General features: G+C 42.4%; 2 protein-coding genes across 40 annotated transcripts in view; one reads left to right on the top strand and one right to left on the bottom strand.

Annotated features, from left to right (window-relative positions):
* RAPH1 (Ras association (RalGDS/AF-6) and pleckstrin homology domains 1) overlaps positions 1-11,846 on the top strand; it is a 76,611-nt gene extending 64,765 nt beyond the window's left edge. For all 3 annotated transcript variants that reach the window (XM_084779780.1, XM_084779782.1, XM_084779781.1), the window contains one exon: positions 2,146-11,846. In XM_084779780.1, the coding sequence (XP_084635906.1) occupies positions 2,146-4,125 (1,980 nt within the window). In that variant the 3' untranslated portion in view covers positions 4,126-11,846. The remainder of the gene's footprint in view (positions 1-2,145) is intronic.
* Positions 10,254-27,264, bottom strand: part of ABI2 (abl interactor 2) — a 76,633-nt gene continuing 59,622 nt past the window's right edge. For 15 of the 37 annotated variants that reach the window (XM_084779794.1, XM_084779819.1, XM_084779818.1 and 12 more), the window contains 3 exons: positions 26,558-26,641; positions 20,342-20,515; positions 14,278-14,608 (listed from right to left, as the gene is read on the bottom strand). In XM_084779794.1, coding sequence (XP_084635920.1) covers positions 14,433-14,608; positions 20,342-20,515; positions 26,558-26,641 — 434 coding nt within the window. In that variant the 3' untranslated portion in view covers positions 14,278-14,432. Of the gene's footprint in view, positions 14,609-20,341; positions 20,516-26,557; positions 26,642-27,264 lie in introns of all 37 variants that reach the window. The other 22 variants (XM_084779815.1, XM_084779791.1, XM_084779790.1 and 19 more) reach the window with 3 other exon arrangements.

The following is a 27,264-nucleotide window of genomic DNA, read 5'->3' as shown; positions in this document are numbered from 1 at the left end:
TAAAGCAAATATTACATAATTTCTATATGTGGCTGATTAACTGGAATGAGGGTAGGAGCTATGGAAAGGAGTAACCAATAGTTGGTTTTAAGCCAGGCATGGTGGCACACGCCTGCAATCAGCACTCCGGAGGCAGGGGCAGGTGGATCTCTGTGAGTTCAGGCTCAGCCTGGTCTACAGAGTGAGTTCCAGGACAGCCAGGGCTACACAGAGAAGCCCTGTCTCGAAAAACAAACAAAAATAATTGGGCTTAGTAAACTAAATTCCTTAAGTGCAGTTAAACTCCCTTATCAGAAACTTTTGGTAATTCTCTCTTCCACTCTAGAATCTACCCTCGCCTCCCCACAGTACCGGGGACTGAACCTAGGACCTTGGCATACCTGGTAAACAATCGGCCACAGACCTACATCCCAGTCTTTGTTGTTTTGAGATAGTCCATCACACTTAGTTTTTCTCAATGTGTGATCCTCCTGTTTCAGCCTCCCAAGTAGGACCATGTCACCAATCCCAGTTCCTTGTGAACCAATTTAGATAAACTAATACTCTAAGCATTATACTAGTAGCAATTTTCTGTAATTTTAAGTGACTGTGGAAAAACCTCTGCCTTGGCTGATGATACAGCCCAGTGGTAGAGCACTTGTCTGCCACGCACAAGACCCCACCTTAGATTTCCCACCACTGTCCTCTCCAAAAAAAAAAAAAAAAAAAAAACCCAAAAAACAAAAAACAAACCTTTACCTTATAGATTATTAATGTGCATTTTAAATTATAAAGCTACCTATTTGCCACATGTAAATTCAAGGAAAACAAAGACCCAAATGTTCTGTGATTAAGAAGCAAAGTCTGTTGTTTCAGAAAAAGAATTAACCCTACCATGCAATAATGCCAGTTTGTTTGAGTCATGATCCTTCTGTGTTTCTTCTGTTACCTCAGTCTCAGGTGCCACATGAGAAGGGCCGCACAGCTAAGGTCTGCATCCCTGAAGCAGCCAGGACAGGGTCAAGTTAAGGTCAGGGGCTGTTCTCTGAAAACACATTAACCTGGGTGATTCCTATAACCAAATCTTACAAACTAATGCTTTTATTTTAACATAATTTTTAGAAACGTGAACATCGTGTAGGTGTTAGAATCCAGCTGTATGAATAAACACTGTAGTTCACTAACACAAGTATCCTCAATGCCAACTTGGTATCATTTGTAACTGAAAACCAATGGGTTACCTCATTTCTTCAGTTGGTTGAAGAGCCTAAGAGGTAATGCCAAAGTTATTAAATCAAAAGTCCTTTCTTTCCTTATTTCAGAAGCCCTTGAGCCACAAATGTATGCATGGCTGGTTCAGGCAGCGAGCAACTAGGTTAGTCACTGCAGCAGTGTGGAGCCCAGCTTCCCAGCCAACCCCGGCTCCTGCTGCCTGGTAGATAGGTCTCCTTCAGCCCTACAGAGTCACCTCTTTCTTCTCGCTTTTCCTATGTGATGTTTTATCTTTTGCTGTAATATCTGCAAACCATTTCCTCATGTATTTTCCAGTCAAGCAAATGTAAAGAATGTTCCCCTTACCTGCACTGCTGGACCTCTGTGCATGCCGGATGCAAGGGTTTCACACAGACACGAGTGTGTGTGCTGAGCTCATTCATTCCTGTGTGACTGCATGCCTGCTGAGCATTCGCATACTCTTACTGTCGGCTTACTAAAATAAAAAAGCCTTCCTCACTCTACCAGCATCCTGACGCTAAGGTGGCATCTGCTCTGTGTGGATGTGCTCATGGGCTGAAGGTGAACTCTTGGGCCCAGGAGGGCCTAGAGCAGAGTTTGTAAAAGTAATGTCTAAGGTCAGAAATTGTACACCCTGTCACCACCCAAATGGCTTTGCAGCAGGAACTCATTCTTGGACTGTTAGGCAGTGTAGCTGTTAAAAGATCATTGATAAACGGGTGAACAAGTGTTCTGTGTCCTTCTCGCCCAGGAAATCAGAGTCTAACCTTCCTGACAATGTCCGCCTTTATCAACTGCTTTTACCAACTGCTGCATCCTCTTCACGCATGTCCTAAATCCCTTGCTCTTTAGTTTGATGGAGTCAAAACTTACCTTTGTAACTGCTTTGTTGTGTTTTCTCTCCCTCCCCTTCCCTTTTTATACTCCTTTTAGGCCAGAATGGAATCTATGAATCGGTCCTACACTTCACTTATGCCCCCTCTGTCCCCTCAAACTAAGATCATCACCCCCTATACTGCCTCACAACCCTCACCCCCTTTGCCTCCTCCCCCACCCCCACCCCCGCCTCCCCCGCCTCCCCCACCCCCACCCCCTCCTCCTCTCCCCAGCCAGGCTGCACCTTCTGCAGGCTCAGCAGCCACTATGTTTGTCAAGTACAGCACAATCACCAGGCTGCAGAATGCAGCCCAGCATTCAGGACCCCTGTTTAAGTCTCCACCACCACCAGTGACGCAGCCTCTGCCTTTGGCTTCCCAGTCCCTCAAGGCTCCAATTGTGGTGCCCCCCAATGGAGTTATTCCTCCACCCCCTCCTCCTCCACCACCTCCAACCCCTGGTTCTGCCATGGCCCAGTTAAAGCCAGTGCCATGTGCCCCATCGCTGCCACAGTTCAGCCCCCAACCTCCTCCCCTGAAGATCCATCAGGTTCAGCGTGTTCCTCAGGCAGCCCCTCCCACACCCCCTCCAGCTCCTCCTATCCCTGCAGCTGTCCCTCCTCAAGCACCCCCTAAACCTCTGGGTACCATTCCTCCTTCAGCCAGCACCAAGACGGTGCCACCTATAGTAGCACAAACTGTACCACCTACCCCTGCACCTCCAGTGCCCCCCACAAAGAAACAGCCAGCTTTCCCAGGTTCTCACATTCCACCCTCTCCACCTGTCCAGCCTGCCCCATGTCCCCCACCAACACTACCCAAGCAGCAGAGCTTTGGGGTGAAGCCACCCCCCTCTCCGATGTCCCCTCTGCCCTCAGTTGTGAAGCAGATAGCCAGTCAGTTTCCACCCTCTCCCACTCCTCCTCCTATGGACTCTCAGCCCCTAAAGCCCCTCTCAGCGAGTGTCACCCCACAGTCCCCTCCCGCAGTTAAAGCAAAACCCAAATGGCAGCCCAGCTCAATCCCTGTCCCTTCTCCAGATTTCCCTCCTCCTCCTCCTGAAAGCAGCCTGGCATTTCCCCCGCCACCTCCCCCAACCCCACCCCCAGCGCCACCTGTGGCTTCACCTGTCCCTGACAAAGGTGGATCTCCAGGCAAAAAGCCGAGTAAGATGTCCAGCCCTGGGGGGAAGAAGCCACCCCCAACCCCGCAACGCAACTCCAGCATTAAGTCCGGCAGTTGTGCAGAGCACCCTGAGCCCAAGCGACCTTCGGTAGACAGTCTAGTGAGCAAGTTTGCACCACCAGCGGAATCAGGGTCTCCCGGCAAGGAGACCCCACCTCCTGCAGCACCCCCCAAGCCTGGGAAGCTACACCTTTCTGGAGTCAACCTTCCAGGAATCCACCAGCAAGGGGGTGTGCCAACAAAACCTGCTGCTCTGAGTGGGCGTGGAAAGGACTCCGTAGTGGAATTCCCATCTCCTCCGTCAGATTCTGACTTTCCGCCCCCTCCACCTGAAATAGAGCTTCCTCCGCCCCCCATCGAGATTCCAGCCGTATTCTCTGGGAACACCTCCCCCAAAGTGGCAGTTGTTAATCCTCAGCCACAGCTATGGTCTAAAGCCTCAGTAAAGAAGGCCCCTCCACCCACCCGGCCCAAACGCAATGACAGCACCCGCCTCACTCAAGCTGACATCTCTGAGCAGCCAACGGTGACCACAGTTGTGCCACAAGTGCCCACCTCCCCCAAATCCAGCCTTAGCGTCCAGCCTGGATTCCTCGCTGATCTCAACAGGACACTGCAGCGCAAGTCTATCACACGGCATGGCTCCCTCTCTTCCTCACGCATGTCCAGAGCAGAACCCACAGCCACCATGGACGACATGGCACTACCCCCACCACCACCAGAACTGCTGTCTGACCAGCAAAAGACTGGCTTTGGAGGTAGTCATATTTCAGGCTATGCAACACTGCGAAGAGGACCCCCACCTGCTCCCCCTAAGAGAGACCAGAACACTAAGCTTTCAAGGGACTGGTAGCTACAAGACTTATTTTCATGCTGTCTATAGTCAGTTCTACAATCAGTCCATCTGATCATCTGTGAATCCAGGTGTTCAGAGCCTCCTGATGTGTTATTCAGGTAGTGTCCAGCTGTGTGTGTGTGTGGTTTGTGTGTATATGTGCCGCGTGTGTGTACATGCATTTACACACAGCTATACAGATTGTGTGTATATACATATGTAAACATCTGTGAATGTGTATATATATAGAGAGAGAACGGATTCTATTTATTCCTTTTGCCTCCGAATCAGAGTATGAGGTTCTGTATATTTTGACAGGAAGGAGACAGGAGGGGATATGTTGTCACTTACAATTTGTCTGTCATATGGATTGGACCAAAAACTAGAAGGTGTTTCATGACTGTCCATGTGCCACCTATCTGTGCATGTGTAATAGAAGAGACAGATGGGCAGTTTCTCAGAGAATAGCGTCAGGATGTCTGGTATACCTGTCTGTAGGCCTTTTTCTTTTTCCCAGTTGGCTGAATTTAGAACTGCTTGACTGACACTTAAATACCACATTTAAAGGGGCCCTTTAAGCCAGGAAAACCTTCATTATACAGAACATAAACAGTGCAGGAAAGGGAACTCCTCAAGACACTGTGTTGTACATACTAAAATAGTGGCTGTTCTAGCTGCCAGTAGTGCTGACCCAGCCACCTGTGAGACGGCTTCACAGGTAAGCTATAACACAAGGAATATTGAATGCTGTGAGCTTGGCTACTTTCAGTTCTACCTTGCGAAGCTTCATCAACTTGGCTTCATGATTCTTGCACACTATAGTACACACTATAATGTACTACCAGTTACCTTCGATTAGTGTGTGCATTAGCATAGACATCCGAATCCACAAATAGTCTGAATATGAAACCTACACCTTGTGCCCGATGTGGTACGTCATTATAAACACAAAGTCACCTTCTGCAATGCTGTCTCCACAGACTGTTCTCTAAGAGAGAAAAGTTAAAAACAGAACTGGCCCTGTGAGGTGTCATTCCTCAGGTTGCAGTGCAAAGAATCCGTTTGGGGTGGAATTATCATGAACAAAACAAGTTTTCCTAATTTCATCCGTAGCTACTGGAGCTGCTAAGATCGTTGCTGTCTACAGCTTGAGTATAGAGCCTTTACAGGTGACCAGGTGTTCTGATGGAGCAGTGTCACGGTCCAGTTACAGTAAGTGGCATTGGCATATGCATGGACAGTTGGGCAAAACTTGGAAGCACTGCTCTGGTGACACTATGTGCCACACTGTTCTTCTGTGTGCTTTTGTTGTGTATGAGAAGTGTGTGCTTATCAGCTTAGTGATAGTTGATGGAAGTAAAATGCAATCTTAGAGCTACTTTTAAGAGAATAAAAACTAGCAACCCCACGGGTTTCAAATGAACACATCTTGTAAAGAGAGTCTGTGCCCTTCTGAAGATAACCAGCGCCAAATGCAGAAAGCTTTTGGTCCTGTTCAAGGAGAAAGTAACTCCAATGAACCTAGGTCAAGACAGTAAACAGCTGGAGAATACAGTCTTCGCACTCTGTGCCATGTTTTGCTCGCACACTCTCCAAGAAGGAGTTGCATCTTAAAGATGTGTAAGTGGCACCTCATGTCACAGCTGCAGCCACTGTTCAGTGCAGTCATGTGGGGTGAATTTTTAAAAACCCAACTTAAGGAAATGTTTTTAACCTTTCAAATTGTTCGCCAAGTGTTTGTGCTTGCTGTTCTTTTGAAGTGACCTTTAACATGCCTGCACTGTTCTGCTTTTGCTTTTTAAATTAAACCAGGTAGACAATCCTCCAGTCTAAATTGAGCCCTAAATCAACAGCCTTCATTTGGTTTTTTTTTTTTTAGTGTGGATTTCATGGGAATCCTTAGGTCATCCTGAGCCATGGGAGAGCAGATACCTTTGAAAACTAGTAAAGCTAAAATGAAGGGATGGTAACTAGCCATTTCTAATGCCAGTCATGTGACAGCACGCAGCTCTGTATTTCTCCAAAGATAATAGCTATGGGGGGGGGGGGCAGAGACATTTTTTAAAAACTGCTTAGTGTATTTGGAAGTTCTGTTAAGATGTAGGGATTTTTGGGGTTTTTTTTGGTTTTTTGAGACACAGAGATCCACCTGCCTCTGCCTCTGAGTGCTGGGAGATCAAAGGCGCACATCATGCCTGGCTGAGATGGAGTTTTCCTCTGCAGTGTTCATGGAAAAGTGCTGTGCCTTTTATCACTGCCCTCTGCTTGGCAGCTCCAGCTTACATGGCTTTTGGGGCCAGGGAAAGGCTTCCCAGTCACGGAATAGTTAACAAGGTCAAGTACCTTCCCCTCCTGATGGCAGGACAGACAGGTGCTGTTCAGATTGGTGACTTAGAGTTCCTTAGTGCTTATGGTTTGAAACCAACTCTGAAGGGCAATAGACTCGACTCAGTTAATAAAATAACCTAACTCTGGCTCACAGGTGTTAGTACAAACACTATTCTGCATTCATCTCACCAGCTTGGCTTTTACTCCCAAAAAATTTAAATACTTTCTCTTTTTAGTCACTATGATTCTCATTTGAAGGGGAGAAAATTAGTTTTGTCAGGCATTCACTTAACTATGTAGCTAGATCTTTTTTCCTTGTCTAAACTTTTAACGTGAGAAAGCCGGCTGGATCTAAATGATTACCAAAAAGACCTGTTTTCACTAAAAGTAATAAAGATGACAGTGGGTTTGTATTTTTTTAAGACCTCCAAAATCAAGGTGCTCCTACCCACTGATGGCATATCTTGCAAAGGGCTGAGAAGTGTTTTGCATTCCCTCTCTGTTACTTTGATGTTATACTGCCCAGTTTGTCTAAAAAGTTACACTGGCGAAGTCATTATAGTAATTCTAACAGGGTAACAATTGCCAGGAACCCGGGTTTCAGACTTCTAACAGAACATTTTATTTGCTATTCAAATAAAGCCAATTTATGTTATGTAATTTTATGTTATAAACACAAGGCAGTGTTTAAGCAAGTAAAAAACTCATTCAAACATTTTCAGAACTAGCTGTATCCCAGACTCATTAAACCAATGGCCCTGTATGGTTGTGTGATAACTTTCGTTAAAATAGGTGTAATTTTTGTTACATGTGAAGAGGATGGCTTTCTTTTTTTTTTTTTAATCCCTTTTTGAAACTTCAATTTTTTTTTTAAAATTTTCCACTTTACACTGTAATATGTAACCTCTTTCAAAGTTTACACAAAGGGAAGTGCAAGAAGAAAACTGAATATCCCACCATTTTTTTAAGATGATCCTTTTAAAATCCAGTGAAAACATGTTACACCTTTAAAACTCTAGCCTCAAAAATTACAAGTGCTCACTGCCCTTAGGAGATGAAGAACTGCTGAATGAATCGATGTACTCCGTGTGTACGGTGTGTACAGGGGTGGGGGCTCTGTTGGGCTTGCTGTGAGGGACAAGCTACTTCAGAAGGCTGCCTGCGGTAACCCCAGTGCCTTGTACTCTTTAAAGACTCGCATTAAAACAGAACCACCACGGAAACTCTGAGGTGCTAACAGAGAGAAGCGAGGTAAGTACTTTTGAAGTTTGGGCAGAAATGGAGGAGAATAATAACTTTTACAAGAGTTTTCATCCACCTACATGGAACCTGGCTGTTTCCACACCGAGCCCTCGAGATCCGGCCAACGGGGAGCGTGTTCATGAGCACACGATGTTAAAGCGTCAACTTCCCGGAAGGAAGACACTAAAGACACGGCTGCAGTGTGTAGAGGATACAGTGTAAGAAACTATCCACTCATTAAGTTTATTACAACTTAATACCAAAAAGCTGCCATTTCCCAAAATCCAACCTCCTAGTTTTCCCTGTGTTTGTAAATAGCCCCCCTCCTAGGAAATTAGCATTAGCTGGAATGTTCCAGATGACGTTGCTTAGTTTTACTATCAGCCACTAGTAAACTCTTCCAGAGCTGCATAAGGTAAAACATGATTAGCTTGTGCTACGTGTTGTAAAAATTGTTTACTGTTTTCAAAGAAAATTGCACATTAACTGGGGCTGTAAATGGAGCGAAGGCTCACTCTGACTTCTGGCTGTGGAACTTTGTCATAAACAGATATAATGTAGAAATATACTTTTGTAACGCATGAAGATAACAAAGACGGACCTGAAAGAAGATGTTATTCAGAGGATCATGCACAGCTTGATAAACAGGAAGTTGTGGTTTTCTTTCAGCCTTGTTGCTATTATTTTCTTCTGCATAAATGTACTCATTTCATTATGTGCCTTGCTCCCTGATTGTGCAAAGCTATATATATACACACAAATATATATATATATATATGAGAGAGATATATTCATTCAGTACTACTGATGGTTTTGTTCTACTGCTGGATTAAGTTATTTTCTGAGTTACACTTGCCACTTGTCATAAACTATTGTAATGGCTTAGGACAGTGGTCATATAGCCAGAGTAAATTTGTTTTATGTCATCTATGTCATCTATCCCAATCCTTAATAAAAAGAAAATTACACAGACTCCATTTAAACACAAGGATTTCGAGTGTTTGGATGAGCACTATTAAAAGCCTGGTTTTGCAGGGCTAGAGGGATGACAACTTTTAAGAATGCTTGCTGCTCTTCCCGAGGACCAGAGCTCAGTTCACAGCATCCTTGTCAGGCACCTCAGAACTGCCTCGAACTCCAGCTCCAAAGGCTCCCGCGTCTCTTCAGGCCTCCACATGTGGCGTACATACGCATAAATAAAAGTAACTTCTTTAAAGAACCTGGTTTTAAAGCTTGTTGTGTCAGGACAGCTCTAAAGTTAGAGTTGTTTGTGTCTTGCTCTTTATACCAACAGACTGAAGATATTTAAATATTACTAATTAGGAAGGGATAAGGGGCAAGTAAAGTCGTTTGCCAACAAGCCTGACAACCTTAGTTCAGTCTGCATATGTACAACTCAAAATAATAATTAAAAGGAAAAAACCACATTAGGAATAGTAATAGCTTTTTTTTTTTGGTAGATTAGAAATATGTTCGTATTAGCTGGGCAGTGGTGGTACACACTTGGGAGGCAGGTGGATCTCTCTCTGTTTTAGTATAGCCAGGGGCTACACAGAAAAACCTTGTCTTGAAACCTACCCCTACCTCCCCAAAATTTGTTGTTTTTTTGTTTTGTTTTTGCACCTTCATGAGTATATGGACTAGAGCTACAGCTACAGAGTGTTGTAAATCAGTATATGGGTGCTGGGAATCACCCATAATAAAAACAGTAACTGCTCTTTTGGGCCATCTCTTTAGCCCCTGATCTTTTTTATCTTAAAGTACAACTATGTAGACTAGTGCCAAAAAAAAAAAAAGCCACACACACAATTAAACATACAATTAAGAATTGAGACAGCCGCATCAAGTGGATACATTTAATTACAGGTTACAAGTCACCTTACCATTTACCACCAAGCTATAAAACTAAAAAAAGAATTTGTCATCTGTCAGTAACTGTTGAAACTCTTTGACTCAGGCCTTGGAGAAAGTATACAACATACAGAATGACAACAGTGAAATGAATCCTCAGAACATGTCAATGTGTGGTTCTGTACAAACCCTAACAACAGAAGCCTGGGTTCCAATTACCTTCAGAGATAAAAATACTGTCACGTCTAAAAGACCCCTTTTAAAGAGAGGTTTTCAAGAAATGGATCTATTTGTAAATGTGTTAAATGAGTACTCCAGCATCCCACATTACATGTCATGGACGCGACGAAGACACTGAGGACTGTAGACTCCCTAAGGCAGCAAGAACGGACGTCGTACTCACCCTGGAGATAAACTGCACATCTGGCAAATCACTAGAAAATGTCATCATCGGCTTCTGTGGAATCAACGCACACTTTTGTTTGTTTTTAAACAACCTCATTCCAATGATGAGAAAATTTACACTTAACAAAATTTAGTTATGTCTGGAAAAAGCACCTCATAATTAAAATGAGCAGCTATCTTTACAACAAAATATTTTAGAGATCAAACTTGTTAGATATTCAACACTATTTAAAATCCTAAGTAATTAAATAGTACCATCAATGCTTAGGACTACCTTAGAAGTAGTGAATACATAAATAATTCTACAAGACACTGGAATATACTTTGTGTAATTTTTATTTGGGTCAAGTTCTTAGTACACAGCAATAATTATTCCAAATACAATTTAAAAATTAAGTGAGTGTCCCTCATCTGAGGTGCTTAATGGCGCACACAAGGAAGGTGACTGGCAACAGGTGCCCACTCAAGTTGCCTGAATGGTTTTTACTCAGTACCACCAACTCAGAGCTATAAAGTATAACTGGCCAGATGATAAATTGTTTACATTCTTGTTGTAAACCATTTTGTTAATTAAAAAAAGGTACATGGACACGAAGTATGATTAAAAATTGCTTATCCATAGAATTCTGAACTTGCAAAAGAGACTCCAGTTTAATGTGAAAATAATTTTTTTACAAAAAAAATTAACATTTAGCAAGGATCATTTACATGGCTAGGCCCTGCCATTTGTTTGCTGATTTTTTTTTTAAATAGAGAATGTCAATAAAACAGAGCGAGAAGTAAACTTAGGTAATAAGCTCAGTGCCTCCATTAGTGACTCTGTAAGGCTCTCGTAAGTAAGGCTGTGTACTGTGTTGTGTTCTGCTCTGCCTCTGCCAATGTAGAACTAAACACAATGCATTCTTGCTGCACACAGCTGTGTATGAGTGAAGTTTTAGAAGGGGTAAATGAGGATTATTTCTACTCAGGTTGCACTTAAACTCCTTTAAGCAATCTGAATACTTGGGTGATTATCAAAACATGGCATTTTTTTTTTCAAGTATAATTCTGAAAACAGGCAGAACTCTAAGGAAAAACAGCACATTTAGTTGTGACAGTTGGTACGGTGGAGAGAGGGCTGAGCAATGTTTACCTGAAACAAAGCACCTAACACCATTGTTAAAGTGAGACTGGGAAAAATATTTTTAAAGCTTATTAGTTCAAAAACTGATTGCAAGTAAACAGTGTTAGGGAATGTCACCTTCAGGACTTCCGGGCCAAACTACTCAGAAGTTAACAGCTCCCATTCCTTTCAAAGATTTGGCAGTCAACCTACCATTTCTTCCACCAAAGCCCTTTTCAGGAGTAAAGGCGGCCTTCAGGACACACCATGTTCTCTCCATAAGAAGAAAAGGAGACAAAGGTAAAACAAGCTGTACTGCAGAAAGGAAACCTTAAAATGAAAATTGAAAGATAAAAGCTATCATCCTGATGTTACACACAAAAGTTATCTTGAATCAACATAAAACTGTTAATGAACCCAACTATGTGGTAGACATCATTTGTAACGATGCATAAACCAGTCTCTAGCCCGGCAATAAACAGCAGTATTAAGGAAAGGAGGAGGTGAGCACGTCACCCAGTGACCTAACAACAGCAATATCAGCTGGCCTGTACCAACCCCAAGGTGAGGCAGCAAGTACCTTGCAGGAAAACAGAAGCAAGTGGCAAAAAGGAAAATACTGCAGAAGAGATCTTTAAAATTTCATATTTATTCCAAACACAGCAGGCTGAAATCTTGGATCTAGATTTCAAAATATTGGCACTATTTTTGTTTCTAATTTGCCTTGGCTATAAGGTCAAACATGAGACTGTATTTTCATTCAGATCCATGGCCCTTCAAATATTAATAGCAAAAAAAAAAAAAAGACAAATGTCCGGCTTTTCTTTTGTTTTTAAGGGTAAAGGAACTGCACACAGATTCAGACATTTCAGGAGAGACCAGCGCCCTAAGAATACCTCAGTAAAGTGGCTGCTTACTGGTCAGCAAAGTTTCAACATTCATTTAAAATTACTAGCATCCACCATATTTTAGTTTTTGGGCAAATAAATGGGAAAATTTACAATAAAACAGGAAATAACCTCAGTATTAACAGCATGCAATCTACAAAATATTACATACATTAAAAGTCTCCAATTACTGTAGGCCTGGCTCACTGTTACAGAATATCCTTCCAAGACAATTCAAAATTCAAAATTGCAAAAATGTATAGTATGGGGGCAGGGAAGCCAACAGATAGTGAGTTTTTTAGTTTTTAAAATCACATCAGTGTTCAGTAATCCAGTGGGGTGGGGGTGGGGCTGTCGGCTGTCCAATGGATTTCCACAGTGTAAGTCTTGAGCACAAAGGACCTCACAAGAGTTTTCTGCAAACCCCAATTCAGCAAGAGTCTAGAAGGTAAGGTGTGTCCCTGGTACCAATCACCAGCTGTTTCTGTGACTATCCACGCTAGTTATTTGCTGGTTTTCCAAATGTCTTACTAATCCACTAAGCTTGTTCTACAAAACTTTCCATGTACCAAAGTAAGCAAAGCTAAACATGTTCATATAGTCTTGCTGGGCCTATAATTGAGCTACAGAACATTCCGGAACGGATCCTGAAGACAGTCAAGATGACCTAACAAAAGCATCAAGTGGGAAGTGTACTAGAAGCAAGTTAAAGTTGAATCCAAAGCACTCAGAAAATCTAAGTGTAACAGCTGGTGTGCAATGTGGTGTTTAAAAAGTAACACTAAAGCCTGTTCCTATGGCTCCTGTGTGTTTGGCAGGCCAGAGCAGGAGGAACACCAGCCCTGCAACCTTAAAGCAAAAGGTCTTGAGGAGGACACTGGTTGGGTCTGAGTTACACAGTGAAGCCTCAGGCTCAGATACCATAGCTGTAATGGAATGTTAGCCTCTGCCTGTACAGCCTCTTCCTCTTTACATCCACAACACTTGTTCAGTTTTCAACCAGATTCTTCTAACATCACTAGCCAGCATGTGCAAGGCCTGCATCTGAATTACGACATCTTCATTTCCTCTTCCTTTTCATCCTTTGGGTGAAGTTACCTACCCGGTCTCATTCTGGCCAACACACTGGGCTGGTAAGAATCCACAGTGGAGCTTTGGGCCTAAATACAAACTGGCCCACCATCGTGGTACTCACCTCCTGGGCAGCAACACCTCCTCTAATTTTTTTCAAACATGTCTTATACTAATTACCAAAGTAATTATTAAAACCACCAGACACAAACTCCACTGAATTTAAATCAACTGTAGATGAAGGAGATGCCAATCATTTCAAAATTATACTGATTTTCATCAGTGTGACTGGGTAGGTATTTTGTCCTGTTAATCTTTCCCAGCACACTTGACTCTGAAGCACAAGGTTCAGATTCTTACAGGAGCACTGCTTTGGAGTCTGATCACATCAAATCAAGACATTGACTGTTTTGTAGCTGGGAGAGTAAACACAACTCAGCATTAGCTAACACTGCCATTGGTAATGGTCCAAAAAGAGCGCAGCAGCAGCCTTCCATTCCCAGTCCAGTGACTGTCAAGAGACTTGACAAATAGTCCCTTCTAAAAAGGAGGGGGAATGTTTTTAAATAGCAAGAGAACAGTAACAGTCTTTCTTCCTAGGCTCTACTCTCTGAAACCGCGCCTAAGGCTGGAGGCGCCCTTCGCAGCCTCAGGACCTGCCGTGCCCAGCTTCACACACCCACTGCAGTACATGAAGTACCCACCACATTTCACATCGGCTTCACTGGCTGCCATCAGCAATGCAGTCTCATGCAACAGTGCATTAAATATTAAACTGATTGTTAACAACCCTGGGAATGCTTGGAGACTTTCACATTTTGTCACCCTTATGCTCTACAAACAGGACAGGACGCAAGGGAGTTGAGGGTCGGCTCACCTAGCGCACTCCAGTGCTAAGAGAGCACAGGATGTACAGTGTTAAAGAAGAAAAACAGCCTTTTGAAACAATCAAGAAGTAGTTAAATATAGTTTTCAAACACTGGTTCCTTCCTCTCCATATAGTGAAAGAAAGTAAGGGGCAAAGTGTCCACCAGGCCGTGAGGTTAGCCCCAAAGCAGAGGCAATGGACATCCAATGTCACAGAGTCTGCAGGAAGAGAAATCCAAGGGTGGACAGTATTCCTGAGAAAGATCCCAGATTTTTTTCTCTAGTCAGTCTTGGTCTGATTTATTTTAGCTAATGTTCATATTGTTGAGCCTGTCACAGATTGAGAAATTGCCACATTTTCAACCCAGACAGCATAATACAAACGACAGCAAGAAGATCCATGTGTTCAGACTTGGCTAATTTTGTTTTTAATACTAGGGGATAAACCAAGACAGTCATAAAAGAAAACTTTATCATTTGTATGCGTCACTCACTTCACTGGGAGTCCCAGGCCTCTAGCTGGCCCGGGAAGAGCTGACCTCCTGAGGGCAGCAGCAGCGCTGCGCTGGCTTTCACTCCGAGTAATGCATGATGGACTCGACGTAGTTGCCAGGGAAGAGCCCGGTCACCCCGTTCATGACGCCCTCGTACCAGCCGTCGTCATTCTTCTTGATGACATAGATAATGGCTCCTTCCTGAAAGGACAGCTCATCTTCCTTGTCTTTTGTATAATCATAAATTGCCACAACTGGGGGGAGGGGGAACAAAAGAGGGGGTAAATGAGAAAAACATTCCTAGAAAGACAGAGCCAAAAAAGCAGGCATCCATACACGGCAACTTTCTGACACTGAAATTTATATTCATATGTTTTCTAATAGCCAGTTCAACACAATCAAATATCCTTTTCTAGAAAAAGGTTCTAAATCTAGTGTAAATGGCAAACAAGCCAAAAACAAAAAACAAAAAACAAAGTTACATTTAGTTAAACTTACCCTTAAACGGTCTATAAGAAACCCAACTGCAGAGCAAACAACAGCTATTCACTTGAACTCATACTAAGGCACCATACTGTGTAAAAGCAAATGCTCATATTTAAACATACTTCTGTTCTGAGACACATTATGAGGCAACTAAGAAAGAAGATAGGCTAAAAAAACACCAGGCCATGTCTCCTTTTCTGGGCTCTGCCTATCAGTGAGTGGGGACTGAGTCCTACAGGTGAAGTCCACGACACATCATCATCTTTAAAACCTACGTTGCATTATATTACCAATTTAATAATCCACAGTAACAAAGTGCTAAGACAACCAGGCCAGCGCTAAGTTCTTCTGTGACTTTTATTGTTTTAAATCACTTGGCAATAGACCTACCTTTTATCATAGGTTCCTAACGTTATACCTACCCTCAAAAACTTTGATAAAATGTCCATAAGAAGAGAGCGGGGAGGATGGGCGGACTCTGGTTACAGCAGTGCAGGAGAACCTGTTTTTAGCATTAACTTTTTTTTTTTACTTTCCTCAAGAAACGCTGTTTAAAATTACCAGTTTTCACTCCCAGAAACAGGAGTGACTAAGTTGGCTTCCCAAAGCTGCAGATGGCCAATATTGTTCCTACGAACATGGTTAGTTAACCTGCGGGGTTTCTACACAATGTGGACACCTGGTCTAATGACCTACAAATCATTTTTCCATACTATTTAAGGTATAATTCAGGCAAATTATAACTCATCTGGTGCCCTGGCACCACCCGCAGCCATCCCCACTGCTGTGTGTAACAGCGTAACAATCCACGACTCCAAAGTCTTCCCTCATGCGCTTGCGTCTCAGGATTCCTCATGCAAACCTAGATTTCACTTCCATAAAGTACAGGTCTTTTGTGTTGCAATGTTTTCATTACCACAACATTTGAAATCCACACACAAATATTCAGTGTCTTCTCATGAAAAAACAATAAAGCCTCTTTCGTCAGAAAGATAGGCCGGAACTAGCTAACTCAGTCACCAGGCAAAAGACACCTGGTGTGGGAACAGGCGGCAGGCATCTGTCTCCCTTGTTTAGAAACCCACCAACTCTTCTCCCAAACGGCTACAACGAGGAAACCACGAGGAAACCAGTCAGGCTCCCCGTCTTGTGTAGCCCAGGCTGGCCTAGCACTTGAACAGAGCTGCGGCTGGACTCAAACGCTAGATGCTCTTAGCTCTTCTTTCCAAGCGCTGGTTCCGGGTGGTGGTTAGATGTCTTCATGTTGTGTTTACTCTGCATTTCCATGCTGACCCGTGCTGCAAAGTGCCTTGTCAGATGTGTCTCTTAGCAATAATCAAGAAACAAGCAGTGCATCTTAACGAAAGACCATTATTACTAATGTTTTTCTTTGTTTCTTCTATGTGGGTTTATTTCTTGACACTCCTAATTTCTAGTGTTTGTGGCGGACAACTTACAAATAAGTTCCCAGTGATTTCTGACTCATGGTACTTGAGTCTTTATGCAAAACCCACTCCCTGCATTTGGCTAAACCTACAAACTTGTTTCTATTGAAGTTTTATAACCTTTATTTTTATTTATGTGTACAGGTATTTTGGCTACATTTATATCTGTGCAGCACATGCATGATGAAGTAACCAGGGGCCAGGAGAGGGCAGCAGATCTCCATGGAATGGCAGTTCTGAGCTGCCATGTGGCTGCTGGGAATCAAACCCAGTCCTCTGGAAGAGCAGCAGTGCTCCCAGCCAGTGCTCCCAGCCAGTGCCTCGTCTCTGCAGAGCCCCAGCTTGTTTAATATGCAGCCTGAGGCTGGAGCACCAGCTCAGTCCATGAAATGCTGCACAAGCATGAGGGCCTGAGTGCAACCTCAGCCCCAGCCTAAGGGCCAGCATGCCGACGCCTGTGGTTCTAGCACTGTGGACGTGGAGCAGCCACACAGCCTAATCGTCACAAAATAAGGTGAACAGGGCCTGAGGAACAACAGCCAAGGGTTTCTGGTCTCCACATGCGTGCATGCAACACACACACACACACACACACACACACACACACACACACACACACAGTCAGTCTTTCTCTCTCTCCCTCCCTCCCTCCCCCTCTTATACACACACACACACACAAACACACACACACACAAAACAACATGGTAAAACTAATGAATTGTCACTTCTGAGACTGGTCAACACACTTCTGTCCTGTCAACACACTTTCTCTGGCTCTTCTTACTTGTTCATTCTAATGAGAAAAGCCTTGTAAGCTGCCCCATGGAAAGGCCAATACAGCCCAGAAGTGTGGGCAGCCAGGCTGACAAGGAAACTAAAGCCCCCATGTTAATAATCCATGATCAGCCATGAGAGACACAGATAAGAGAATAAATATGCTTTCTTTTTTGTTGTTTTTTATTATGAAAAACTATTTTTTTAATTTTTAATTTTAATTTATTAATTTATTTAGATTACAACTCAATTGTTAACCCATCACTTGTATCCTCCCATTCCTCCCTCCCTCCCGTTTTCACCCTATTCCCCTCCGCTAGGTCTATGATCAAGGGGGACCTCCTCCCCCACTATATGGTCATAGGCTATCAAGTCTCATCTTGGTAGCCTGCTTATTCTTTCTTTGCGTGCCACCAGGCCTCCCCACCAAGGGGAGGTCATCAAATATGGAGCACCAGAGTTCATGTCAAAGTCAGTCCCCGCTCTCCACATAACTGGAGAATGTCCTATCCATTGGGTAGATCCGAGTAGGGGTTCGATGTTTACTACATGTATTGTCCTTGGTTAGTGCAATAGTTTGAGCAGAACCCCTGGGCCCTGATCCACCCATCACGATGTTCTTCTTGTAGGTTTCTAGGACCCTCTGGGTCCTTCTATTTCCCCATCTCCTATATTTCTCTTACCTAGAGTCTCAGTAGGATGTCCTTGGAATATACCCAGAAAATGCTCCACCACACAACAAGATATGCTCAACCATGTTCATAACAACCTTATTCATAATAGCCAGAACCTGGAAACAGCCTAAATGTCCCTCAGTTGAAGAATGGATAAAGAAACTGTGGTATGTTTACACTATGGAATACTACTCAGCTATTAAAAACAAGGAATTCCCGAAATTTGTGGACAAATGGATGGGACTAGAGACGGTCATACTGAGTGAGTTAACCCAGAAGCAGAAAGACTCACATGGTGTATACGCACTAGCCCAAAAGGCACGTCCCACAAAAGTCTTCACTTACCAGGAGATTGGGATAGATGTGAGGACATCCAACTGAGACTCTAAGTAAATATGCTTTCTTAAGACAGTAAATTCTGGAATAATTTGTTAGCAATAGGTAACTAGATGTATCTTCTGTAACCATGAAAACATTTTGACTATGATTGTTTCAAATCTACTTTAGCTTTTCAAAAGACTGCAAATGTAGAGATACATATACACAATACATGCATATATGTGTGTATATTATATATTGTATGTATATTACACACACACACACACACATACACTAAATACTATTTAACCTGGCCTTATATGCCTACTGGTTTGCTTTTTAAAACCTCTCTTCTCTGTGGTACAGTTTGGATATTTCTATGGTCCAGGCCGAAGCTACAATCCTTGCTTCTGCAATGTCATTCCAGACACTGTATTTTTTCATCTCCAGGAAGTTCACTGACTGTCTGCCTCTAAAGATATTCTGCTTCTCTCTCATATTCATTTTCCTTCACCTTCTTGGCAATCTGTGGCATTTACAGAACTGATTTTATCTGGAGGTCAAGCTACGCTACCACTTGTTATCCAACGTCTTTAAAAGTGCTGTCTTATCTACTTTCCCCCAGTTCCTGTTTAAAGAAAAAGAACAAATCTGTGTATAGTTGCTCTATCTTGGACAAAACTTAAGTCCACTATTTCTTTCAGATTTAGCTGTTCTGTGATTATGTGCATTTGTTTATCTGTATGCAGCACTGAATGCATCAGCTCGCCCTGAAGACGGACTGTAGAAGTGGGTACGAGCCATCCACCATGCCGGGTGCTGGGAGCCGAACTCAGAGCCTCTGCAGAGCAGCACGCGCTCATCATTGCTGAAGTGTCGCTCCAGGCCCACATGCTCTACTTCTTCATAAAAGCTCACAGGTGACTTGTGGTCCCCGAAGATTCTATGTTTGGGTGCTTGATCTCAAGTAGGCAGACTGCTTAGGAAGCAACAGAAGGTGTGGCTCTGTCGCTGGGCTTTGAGGTTTCAAAAGCCCACATGAGGCCCAGTGCAGGCCCCGCCTGTCTCTGTCTATCTCTGTCCCCACCACACCCCTTCTCCCCCCCCCTCCCTCCCTCCCTCCCTCTCTCTCTGTGCGTGCGTGCGTGTGTGTGCGTGCACGCGCGCGCGTCTACTTTCTTTGTCTCTCTGCCCAGTCCGTTTGTCCATCCTTCCGTCTCCCTCTCCCTCAACATCAACAAGCCCACATCCACCCCCTAGGCTGGTTAGTTTTTTTCTTTCTTTTTAAGCAGGGGCTTCCTCACCATATAGCGCAGCCCAGCCTGCAGTGGTAGGCATAAGCCACCATGTGAAACTGAGCTGACTGATCAGCCTTGAGACTTGGAAGCTCCTGTCCCAAGGTGCCATGTCATGGTTACCTAACAGGCAATCTTACACAACACACACACACACACACACACACACACACACACACACACACACACACACCATTCTACAAAAGAGACGGAGACATCATTATTCTTTGGAAGAAAGTTTCCTATGGAAATACTCAAACTCACACATACAAAAGTAACTCAAAATTAATTATGTAAAGAGTTCAGCACAGTGGTACACACCTGCAATCTCAGCGTGGGGCAGAAGGATCAAGAGTTAGAAGCCAACCTGGACTACCTGGTGAAACTGTGTCAAAAAAATAATAATAAGAGCCAGGCGTGGTGGCACACACCTTTAATCCCAGCACATGGGAGGCAGAGGCAGGCAAATCACTTTGAGTTCGAGGCCAGCCTGGTCTACAAAGCAAGTCCAGGACAGGAAAGGCTACACAGAGAGACCCTGTCTCAAAAAACCAAATAATAATAATAATAGTAATAACAACAACAACAATAATAATAACAATAACAATAATAATAATAATAATAACAATAATAATAATAATAAATAGTGCTGTTGCTGATGGCTGAAATCATGAGGACAGAAATAAATAATTTGGAAAATAATCCTTTTCCTGTGGAATTCCAAAGAAAAGCCTACTTGTGTGTGTGTGTGTGTGTGTGTGTGTGTGTGTGTGTGTGTGTGTGTGTGGTGTGTGTTGCAAATAACTTGTGAAAAGCAATTTCAATAGTAACAGAGAAACATAAATTTTACTAAATAAACTTTCAAAACCACAAACCCTGTAAACTGACTAAATAACCAAAACAGAACAATAATAGATAAATAAAGCTTTACTTCTAAGTACAAAGTAGATAAGACAGATGTTTTCCCATCCCTCAGATGGCCTCCTGACACTTACCCTTTTCCAGGTAAGACCTTGGTGCCCACGGAGGGTCCTCTTCCGCGTAAGGATCACTGTACTCAACCACAGCTGCTTCCTCCTCTTCATAGTCCTCTGGAGGAGGTGGTGGAGGCGGGGACTCATCAAAGACCGGCTCCTCCACGGGTGGCGGTGGAGGTGGTGCATCTGAAACTAAGAATTTATCAAGCTGACAGTAAACTAGATATCATGTAAAGTTCAATATTTATATGAACTTTTAGATTCATTGAATATAAACCTAGACTTGAAAATAAAAATCTTTCAAAAAATAAACGAGCACAGATGACTTCTTCCTCCTTTTCGGGTTAATGCTGATGGATGCTAAATGAGGTTTGGTCTAAACACTTACTGTTGACTGGGCCTCCAGAACCTTTCAGTAATAACGCATCATTAGCTTTCTAAAGAAATGAGTTCAATACTATGAGCTTCGTACTCTATTAAAAAAGTTACCAGAGATATTAGTAACTTAGATAATTACAATCACATAAAAAGTAAAATGAGTTAGAGAAGTAGTTAAAATTTTACAATCTGCTACTTTGGTCTCAATTTTTTATTCAGACAGTTTCTCAACTAAATAAAGCAGACTCACAATCCTCCTGCCTCAGCTTCCTGGGCGCTGGGGTTGTAAGAGTCACCAACACTGCCAGTCTAACTCTTATTAAAGAGTTATACAAACTGGGGGTGGGGGGGGGATTGCTAACACTTCGGTTAACTCCAACCACTGAATTGTTTTTGTTTAGAGAATTGGAATTAATACAGGTTAGTGATTATCTGAAATTCCATGAGACTACATATCCGTACTATTAGAACGACTTAATACATCCTGTAGAAATACGCCTTCATTCATCAGTCACATATTGCAGCATATAAAAAATCATTTCAAACCCAGAGACCTCAAAGCTTTCAAATGCTTGGTATATAGTTGAACACAACAAAGCAAAATAAATGTGCCTTTACCCACTTCTCAGTTTTAATCATCAGCACTTATTCTTACTTGTAAAATGCCAAAATTGTATATATGAAAGTTTCTGAGCAATCCTATTTTTTTAATCTCAGTGCACAGACAATCAGATATACCAAAACCATACTCTAATTTCAGTGCTTTTCCCATATGCTAAGCCATTCTCTACTGACATCCTTTATAAAATAAAACCTTACTCATTAAAAACTCTTTACTCCTATGGGGTTTGAGATTTTTTTCCTTGGGGTGCGGGATCCACACTGTATAGTCTATGCTGGCCTTGAACCTAGAACTAGTCCTATGTTGTTGTTGGTGGTCTTTAAATTAACAAACAAAACATAAAAAAACAAATATATATTCTTAATATACCATTTATCCAAATTTAATGTTTTCATATAATGGGGTAAAAACAACAGTGAAACTTCTATGCATTTATAAAAAAAGAGACTGAGTTAACAACTGCACAAAAACAGAGATCCAATGAAAACCATGTTATAAAATGACTCAAACAATAATACTGATAATTTTTACCTTCCTTGTAACTGCCTCAGAGCCAGCTGAAATCCAGCTAGCTTACCCATTCCCTTGGAGAGTTTTTATTACTATTACTATTATTGTTGTTGTTATTATTAATAAACACCCCCAGGCCAAGGTACTGTTTTTATTTTTAATTTTATGGATGCGAAAAGAAGCTCCCAAGATTAATGTTCCAACAGCAATAGATGGAAAAGCATCTCTGCCCACTACCTTAGAGACCACTACCATAACATAAAATCTGTAGCTCTTAGGTCATGCTTCATTATCACTAAGTAAATAACCACCCAAGAGCCTGTGTGGCTAGAAACCAGGTTCGGCACCGAGAAGAGCATGGTAGCAAGTGTCACAAGATGTGGACAACCAAACTTTGATTTACAATTAAGAAGAGTGATGCTTTAAGAGACCACAGTAGCCTGCATCATAGATGAAGTTCTTTGTGTGGGCCAGGAAAGGCTTCCCGAGACACAATGGATGAGTTGTGTTAATGGCTGGGAGGTTGTAGGACAAGTGGAATAGCTATCTCAAGCTGGTTGTAAAGAATAAAAGTAGGTATTTTATTTATTTATTTAAAAATTTAAGCTCCTCCCACCCCCTACCCCGCTAAGACACAGGGTTCTCTATGTAGCTTTGGCTGTCCTGAACTCATTTTGTAGACCAGGCTGGCCTCAAATATACAATCCCCCTGCCTCTGCCTCCTGAATGCTGGGATTAAAGGTGTGTGCTACTATGGCCAACCAAAGTAGGTATTTTTAAAAGTACAGAGATAAAGAAGAAACTACTCAAAGAATCTTCCAAAGCAGGACAGGCAGAGGAAGCCTAAAAGGACTTGACACAAATGGGTTTTCTGAGTTTGGGCTCCACTCAATGAATAACAGAAATATGAATATGAGAAATATTTTTTAAAATAATAGGGATCTATGTGCACATTTTATCAGTGTAAGTGGTTTAATATAACTGGTTCCAAGTGATTCCAGACTCTTCCATACATTAAATTTAATGCAAAGAATATGTTAGTTGCATAGACTACCTTTAAATTAATGGTTTAAAAGCCTTTAAGATGACTCTAAAACAAAGGTACACATCTTTCAAAAGTCATGTTTTGAAGAAAATAACACTGATTTGAAAGTATTAAGTCCTGCCACAACTGTTAAGTGAGTCCCCACACACCTCACACAAAGGGGGAAGAAGGAACTGAAAGGAAGGTAGGTCAGGGGAGCCCCAAACGCAGTCAGTTACAACAGGAGCCACATTAGGAAGTGGACCTACATTATCTACACAAGTGACAACCAAGTTCTGAACCCCAATCAAGTACTTAAACAACATTAAATTAAAACAGTACTTCTACTAATGAAAAAATTTTGATGTTTCTACAAACTGTATAACTTTCACTAATTACTGGTAAAAGTTAATGACAACTACTTCCATAATCCTGCTCAATTTTAAAGCCCAGTTTTTGGAGGGAAAAAAAAGAAAATATTCTGGTAAGACTCATTGGTTGATTTTTTTAAAAATAAAAAAATAAGCCGAGCAGTAGTGGCACACATCTTTAATCCCAGCACTTGGGAGGCAGAGGTAGGTGGATCTCTATGAGTTTGAGGCCAACCTGGTCTATAACGTGAATCCAGGACAGCATGGAATCGAGAAGAACCCTGTCTCCAAAACAATAATAAATAATAATAATAATAATTTTAAACCCTTTCCATTCATTACTCAATTGTCTTCTTTAATTAATGAACTTAAAATGATTTTTGATAAAATATCATTCTTGCTGTAATGACATTTTAAAATTGGAAAGTCCTTCAAATTTGGAACTCCAAATAGCCTTTTCTAACCAGTCTGTTATTTCAAGAAATTTTAAATGACATATCTTCTACCCTACACTTACCCTCAGGCCCTGGCAAAAGAGCATACCAATGCTGTGCTTGGCACACACTAGACCAACTGACCAGTGCTATGAGGACATTTTCTCCTGGAGCCAGCATGGGTCACACAAGCCAAAAGAACAGGCTGCAAAGGCATAATTTTAAAACATAAGAAATATAATTGGACATACATGAAAATAGCTCTTAAACTGAAGAAAACATCTTTTAAAATTATGTTTTAAAGCTTAAAGATATTCATACAGTACCTTTTAAAAAACATAAAAAGACTATTTTTAGAAGCCAACAAATAAAAAAGTAAAGGGGCTTGACGCATCGACCCTTAGGCACTGTGCTGGCTAGTTTTATGTCAGCTTGACACATACGGTCATTTTGAAAGAAAGAAAACCACTGAGAAAATGCTCCCACCAGACTGGCCTGTGGGCAAGGTTGTGATGCACTTTCTTGATTTTTGATTGATGAGGGAAGGCCCAGACCATTATGGGTGGAGCCATCCCTGGGCAGGGGGCCCTGGGTGCTATAAGAAAACAAGCTGAGGAAGCCTTAAGGAGCAAGCCAGTAAGCAGCACTCCTCCACGGCCTCTGCATCAGCTTCTGACTCCAGAGTCCTGCCCTGCTCAGTCCCAGCCCTGACGTCCTTCAGTGATGGACTGTTACCTGGACGTGTAAGCGAAATAAACCCTTTCTCCCCACAGGCTGCTTTTGCTTACAGTGTTTTATCACGGTAATGGAAGCCCTGACTGAGACCGGCACTAAGACTGAACTACACCAGTTAAAATACAAACACAAAACACAAAGTGCCTGTTATCGGCCATGCTTCTCTAAGTGCAGGGATACAGCAAACAACATGAGCAAAGCCCCTGCTCTGACAGACCTTACGTCCCACTGTTAAGTGCCGACTTCCAGAGAGTTCTGAGCAAGAGCTCGTGATCGTTCCTAGCCCATGAGTGGCACCATCCTTTATATGAAAGGGCACAGTGGGGCTACTATGGCCTGATGACACTGTGTCTTAATTAATGTGCAATTTGATTCTCGAACAAGGCACAGGTTAGAGCATCTCTCCCATAATCACACAACAGTCAGAAATTTCTGACTGTCCAAGAATCTATTAACAACCTGCTAATAAACAAAAGGCCTTGTTTTTATATTCAATTAACACATATTCTACCACATGTATTATATACAGCAAAAGCCCTGAGAGATCACAATCAATCGTTCTCCACGCTCCTCCCAGCCTGTGGCAGAAATTAAAGCAGGGCTGTGCACATCAGGCAAGCGCCCTATCACCAGGGCTGTGCACATCAGGCAAGCGCCCTATCACCAGGGCTGTGCACATCAGGCAAGCGCCCTATCACCAGGGCTGTGCACATCAGGCAAGCGCCCTATCACCAGGGCTGTGCACATCAGGCAAGCGCCCTATCACCCAGCTGCACCTCCTTCAAGAACACATGTTTTATCTCAATAGACAGATGACTGGGAGTGCAGGGATGATTAACCTAACACTGTACTTTACGCAGGCGCCATAGTTCAAGTTCACAGGAGCAACAGGGGGTTACAAAGTGTTAAGTAGTAGAGCAACATGAGTCTATTTTATGTACCTGTGACTTCATCAATACTTCTTCCTTATATTTGCTTACATCTACTACAAATGAGGTCACCTGTGGCCTGTGGGTGGTTTTATGCTGAAGTTTGATAAAATTGTTAACTTTTTATAATAGATTTATGAGTATTTTTGATAGTAAAGGACAGACAAGACTGTTATACACAACCACAACACAACTTTCAACAATGACAAAATCTACACATAAAGGCACCCAAATAATTTAAAGCCATGTTATTCAGGGTTAGCTGTGACTCTCTTAAGTTTAGATTCCATGACTTCATGCAATTTTGTGGCTGATGTGGCCCCTCAATCCCCTCTCACAGAGCCTGGTTCTTTCTGTGAAGCTACTCTTCTCTAAATGTCGACACAGGACTCCCAATTTAGAAATACAAGTCTCCCGAGCTTTCTTAACGCTTCCCCAAAAGACTTGATGTAGCAATAACATTAGTTATGTAACTATGCATGATTCAACATCAGACCACAAACAAAAGAAAAGTCACTGCCAATCTATGGCTACTTCTTAGGAGACAAACTGACAGATGGATCTCCTGTCCCCTACTGTGGTGTGGTCCTTTTTACACGTGAAATGGGAGACAGGGATATACTCAGGCCACGTGTAATACATCTATGAGTCTAGTAATAGAAAACTAGCTTACAGCTTTGTCTGGGCAATTGAGAAAAAAGCAGAATATTTATTTGGCAACTGGAGTAGCTCCTGGTGCAGTTTTTCTTCTCTTATGTTTAGACTTTTATGTGTATTTGTCTTACCTTCACAACTATGTGGTGGGTAGGCAGCTTTTTATTATGGTCCTGAGCTCAAACTTGGGATTTCATGGAAGCTAAGCATGAGCTCTGAGCTGTAAGTTCCAGAATCTATCATTCTAAAGCTATGTGAAACAGAGAAATCTACCACAATCAACTTTTATCTTATTTTTAGTTACGTGTGTAAGTGTGGACGTGTGCATAGGAGTGCCAGCATCTGCAGAGGCCAGAAATATGGGCCCCTCCTGGAGCTGGAGTCGAGCACAGCGCACCCGCAGCCCCTGGGCCATCGCTACAGCCCACATCAATTACTTCATCATCACCACTAGCCGCTCATGCAATGGTTTATTCACATACGTGAAGCACTGGTGAATGACTATCCAGTCAGTCATATGTAAATTACATTCTATGCCTATAATCTGATCTACAGCATAAAGAAGACATAAACTTACTATTTTCTTGAACTCTGGCCACAAATCCCATTAAAGGTAACTGAGGAGTCACCTGTAGGATGGAAGGAGGAGGAGCAAGAGATACTGCAAAAACAAAAAAGGTGCGGAGGATAAGGGGTAAGGGCACGTCATATAAAAGGAAAGGATAATACAATAAGACATATAAGGGAGGAAAGCACTTCTCACAGACATTTGTCTACCTTACATATCCACGTTTGAGGGTAATTATAAACAAGACAATACGCTGGGGAGCTTTAGTAAGCTTTAAAACTACAGCGGGAATCATTTACCATACACCATCTCCTCTAACATGTACTGGGAGCCTTTCCTCTTGTATCTAGTGCAAACGCCTTAGCCAAGAATTCCTGTTGACTACCATGAATAATTTGGTTGATTTTCTGAATTTTATCTTGAAAGTTACCAACGTAAACGCCTGTCAGTATAGGAGAAAAGCTTGACGTTCCAAACCTAACCAGACTTTACTATCTCATAACAAGCAGCAGGCATTAACTGGTTCTTCCTTTAGTTAAACAAATATGGCCTGAGTTCTTACTGAGGGGAGGACTCTGCTAGAGCAGTTATCAGAACCTTTCACTGAGAATCAGATGCTGTTACTGCAATTTTTTTGGAACTCCAACTCATTAACTTTCATCCTTGAGCCTACAGAAAATGCCATGTTCCTCCAGGGGAGTGCTTCTCCATCTCAA

This window comes from Acomys minous, assembly GCF_964271855.1.
Source record: "Acomys minous genome assembly, chromosome: 4".
Lineage (NCBI taxonomy): Eukaryota > Metazoa > Chordata > Mammalia > Rodentia > Muridae > Acomys > Acomys minous.
Note: the sequence above shows the minus strand (reverse complement) of the source record. Positions and strands in the feature narration are given on the sequence as shown.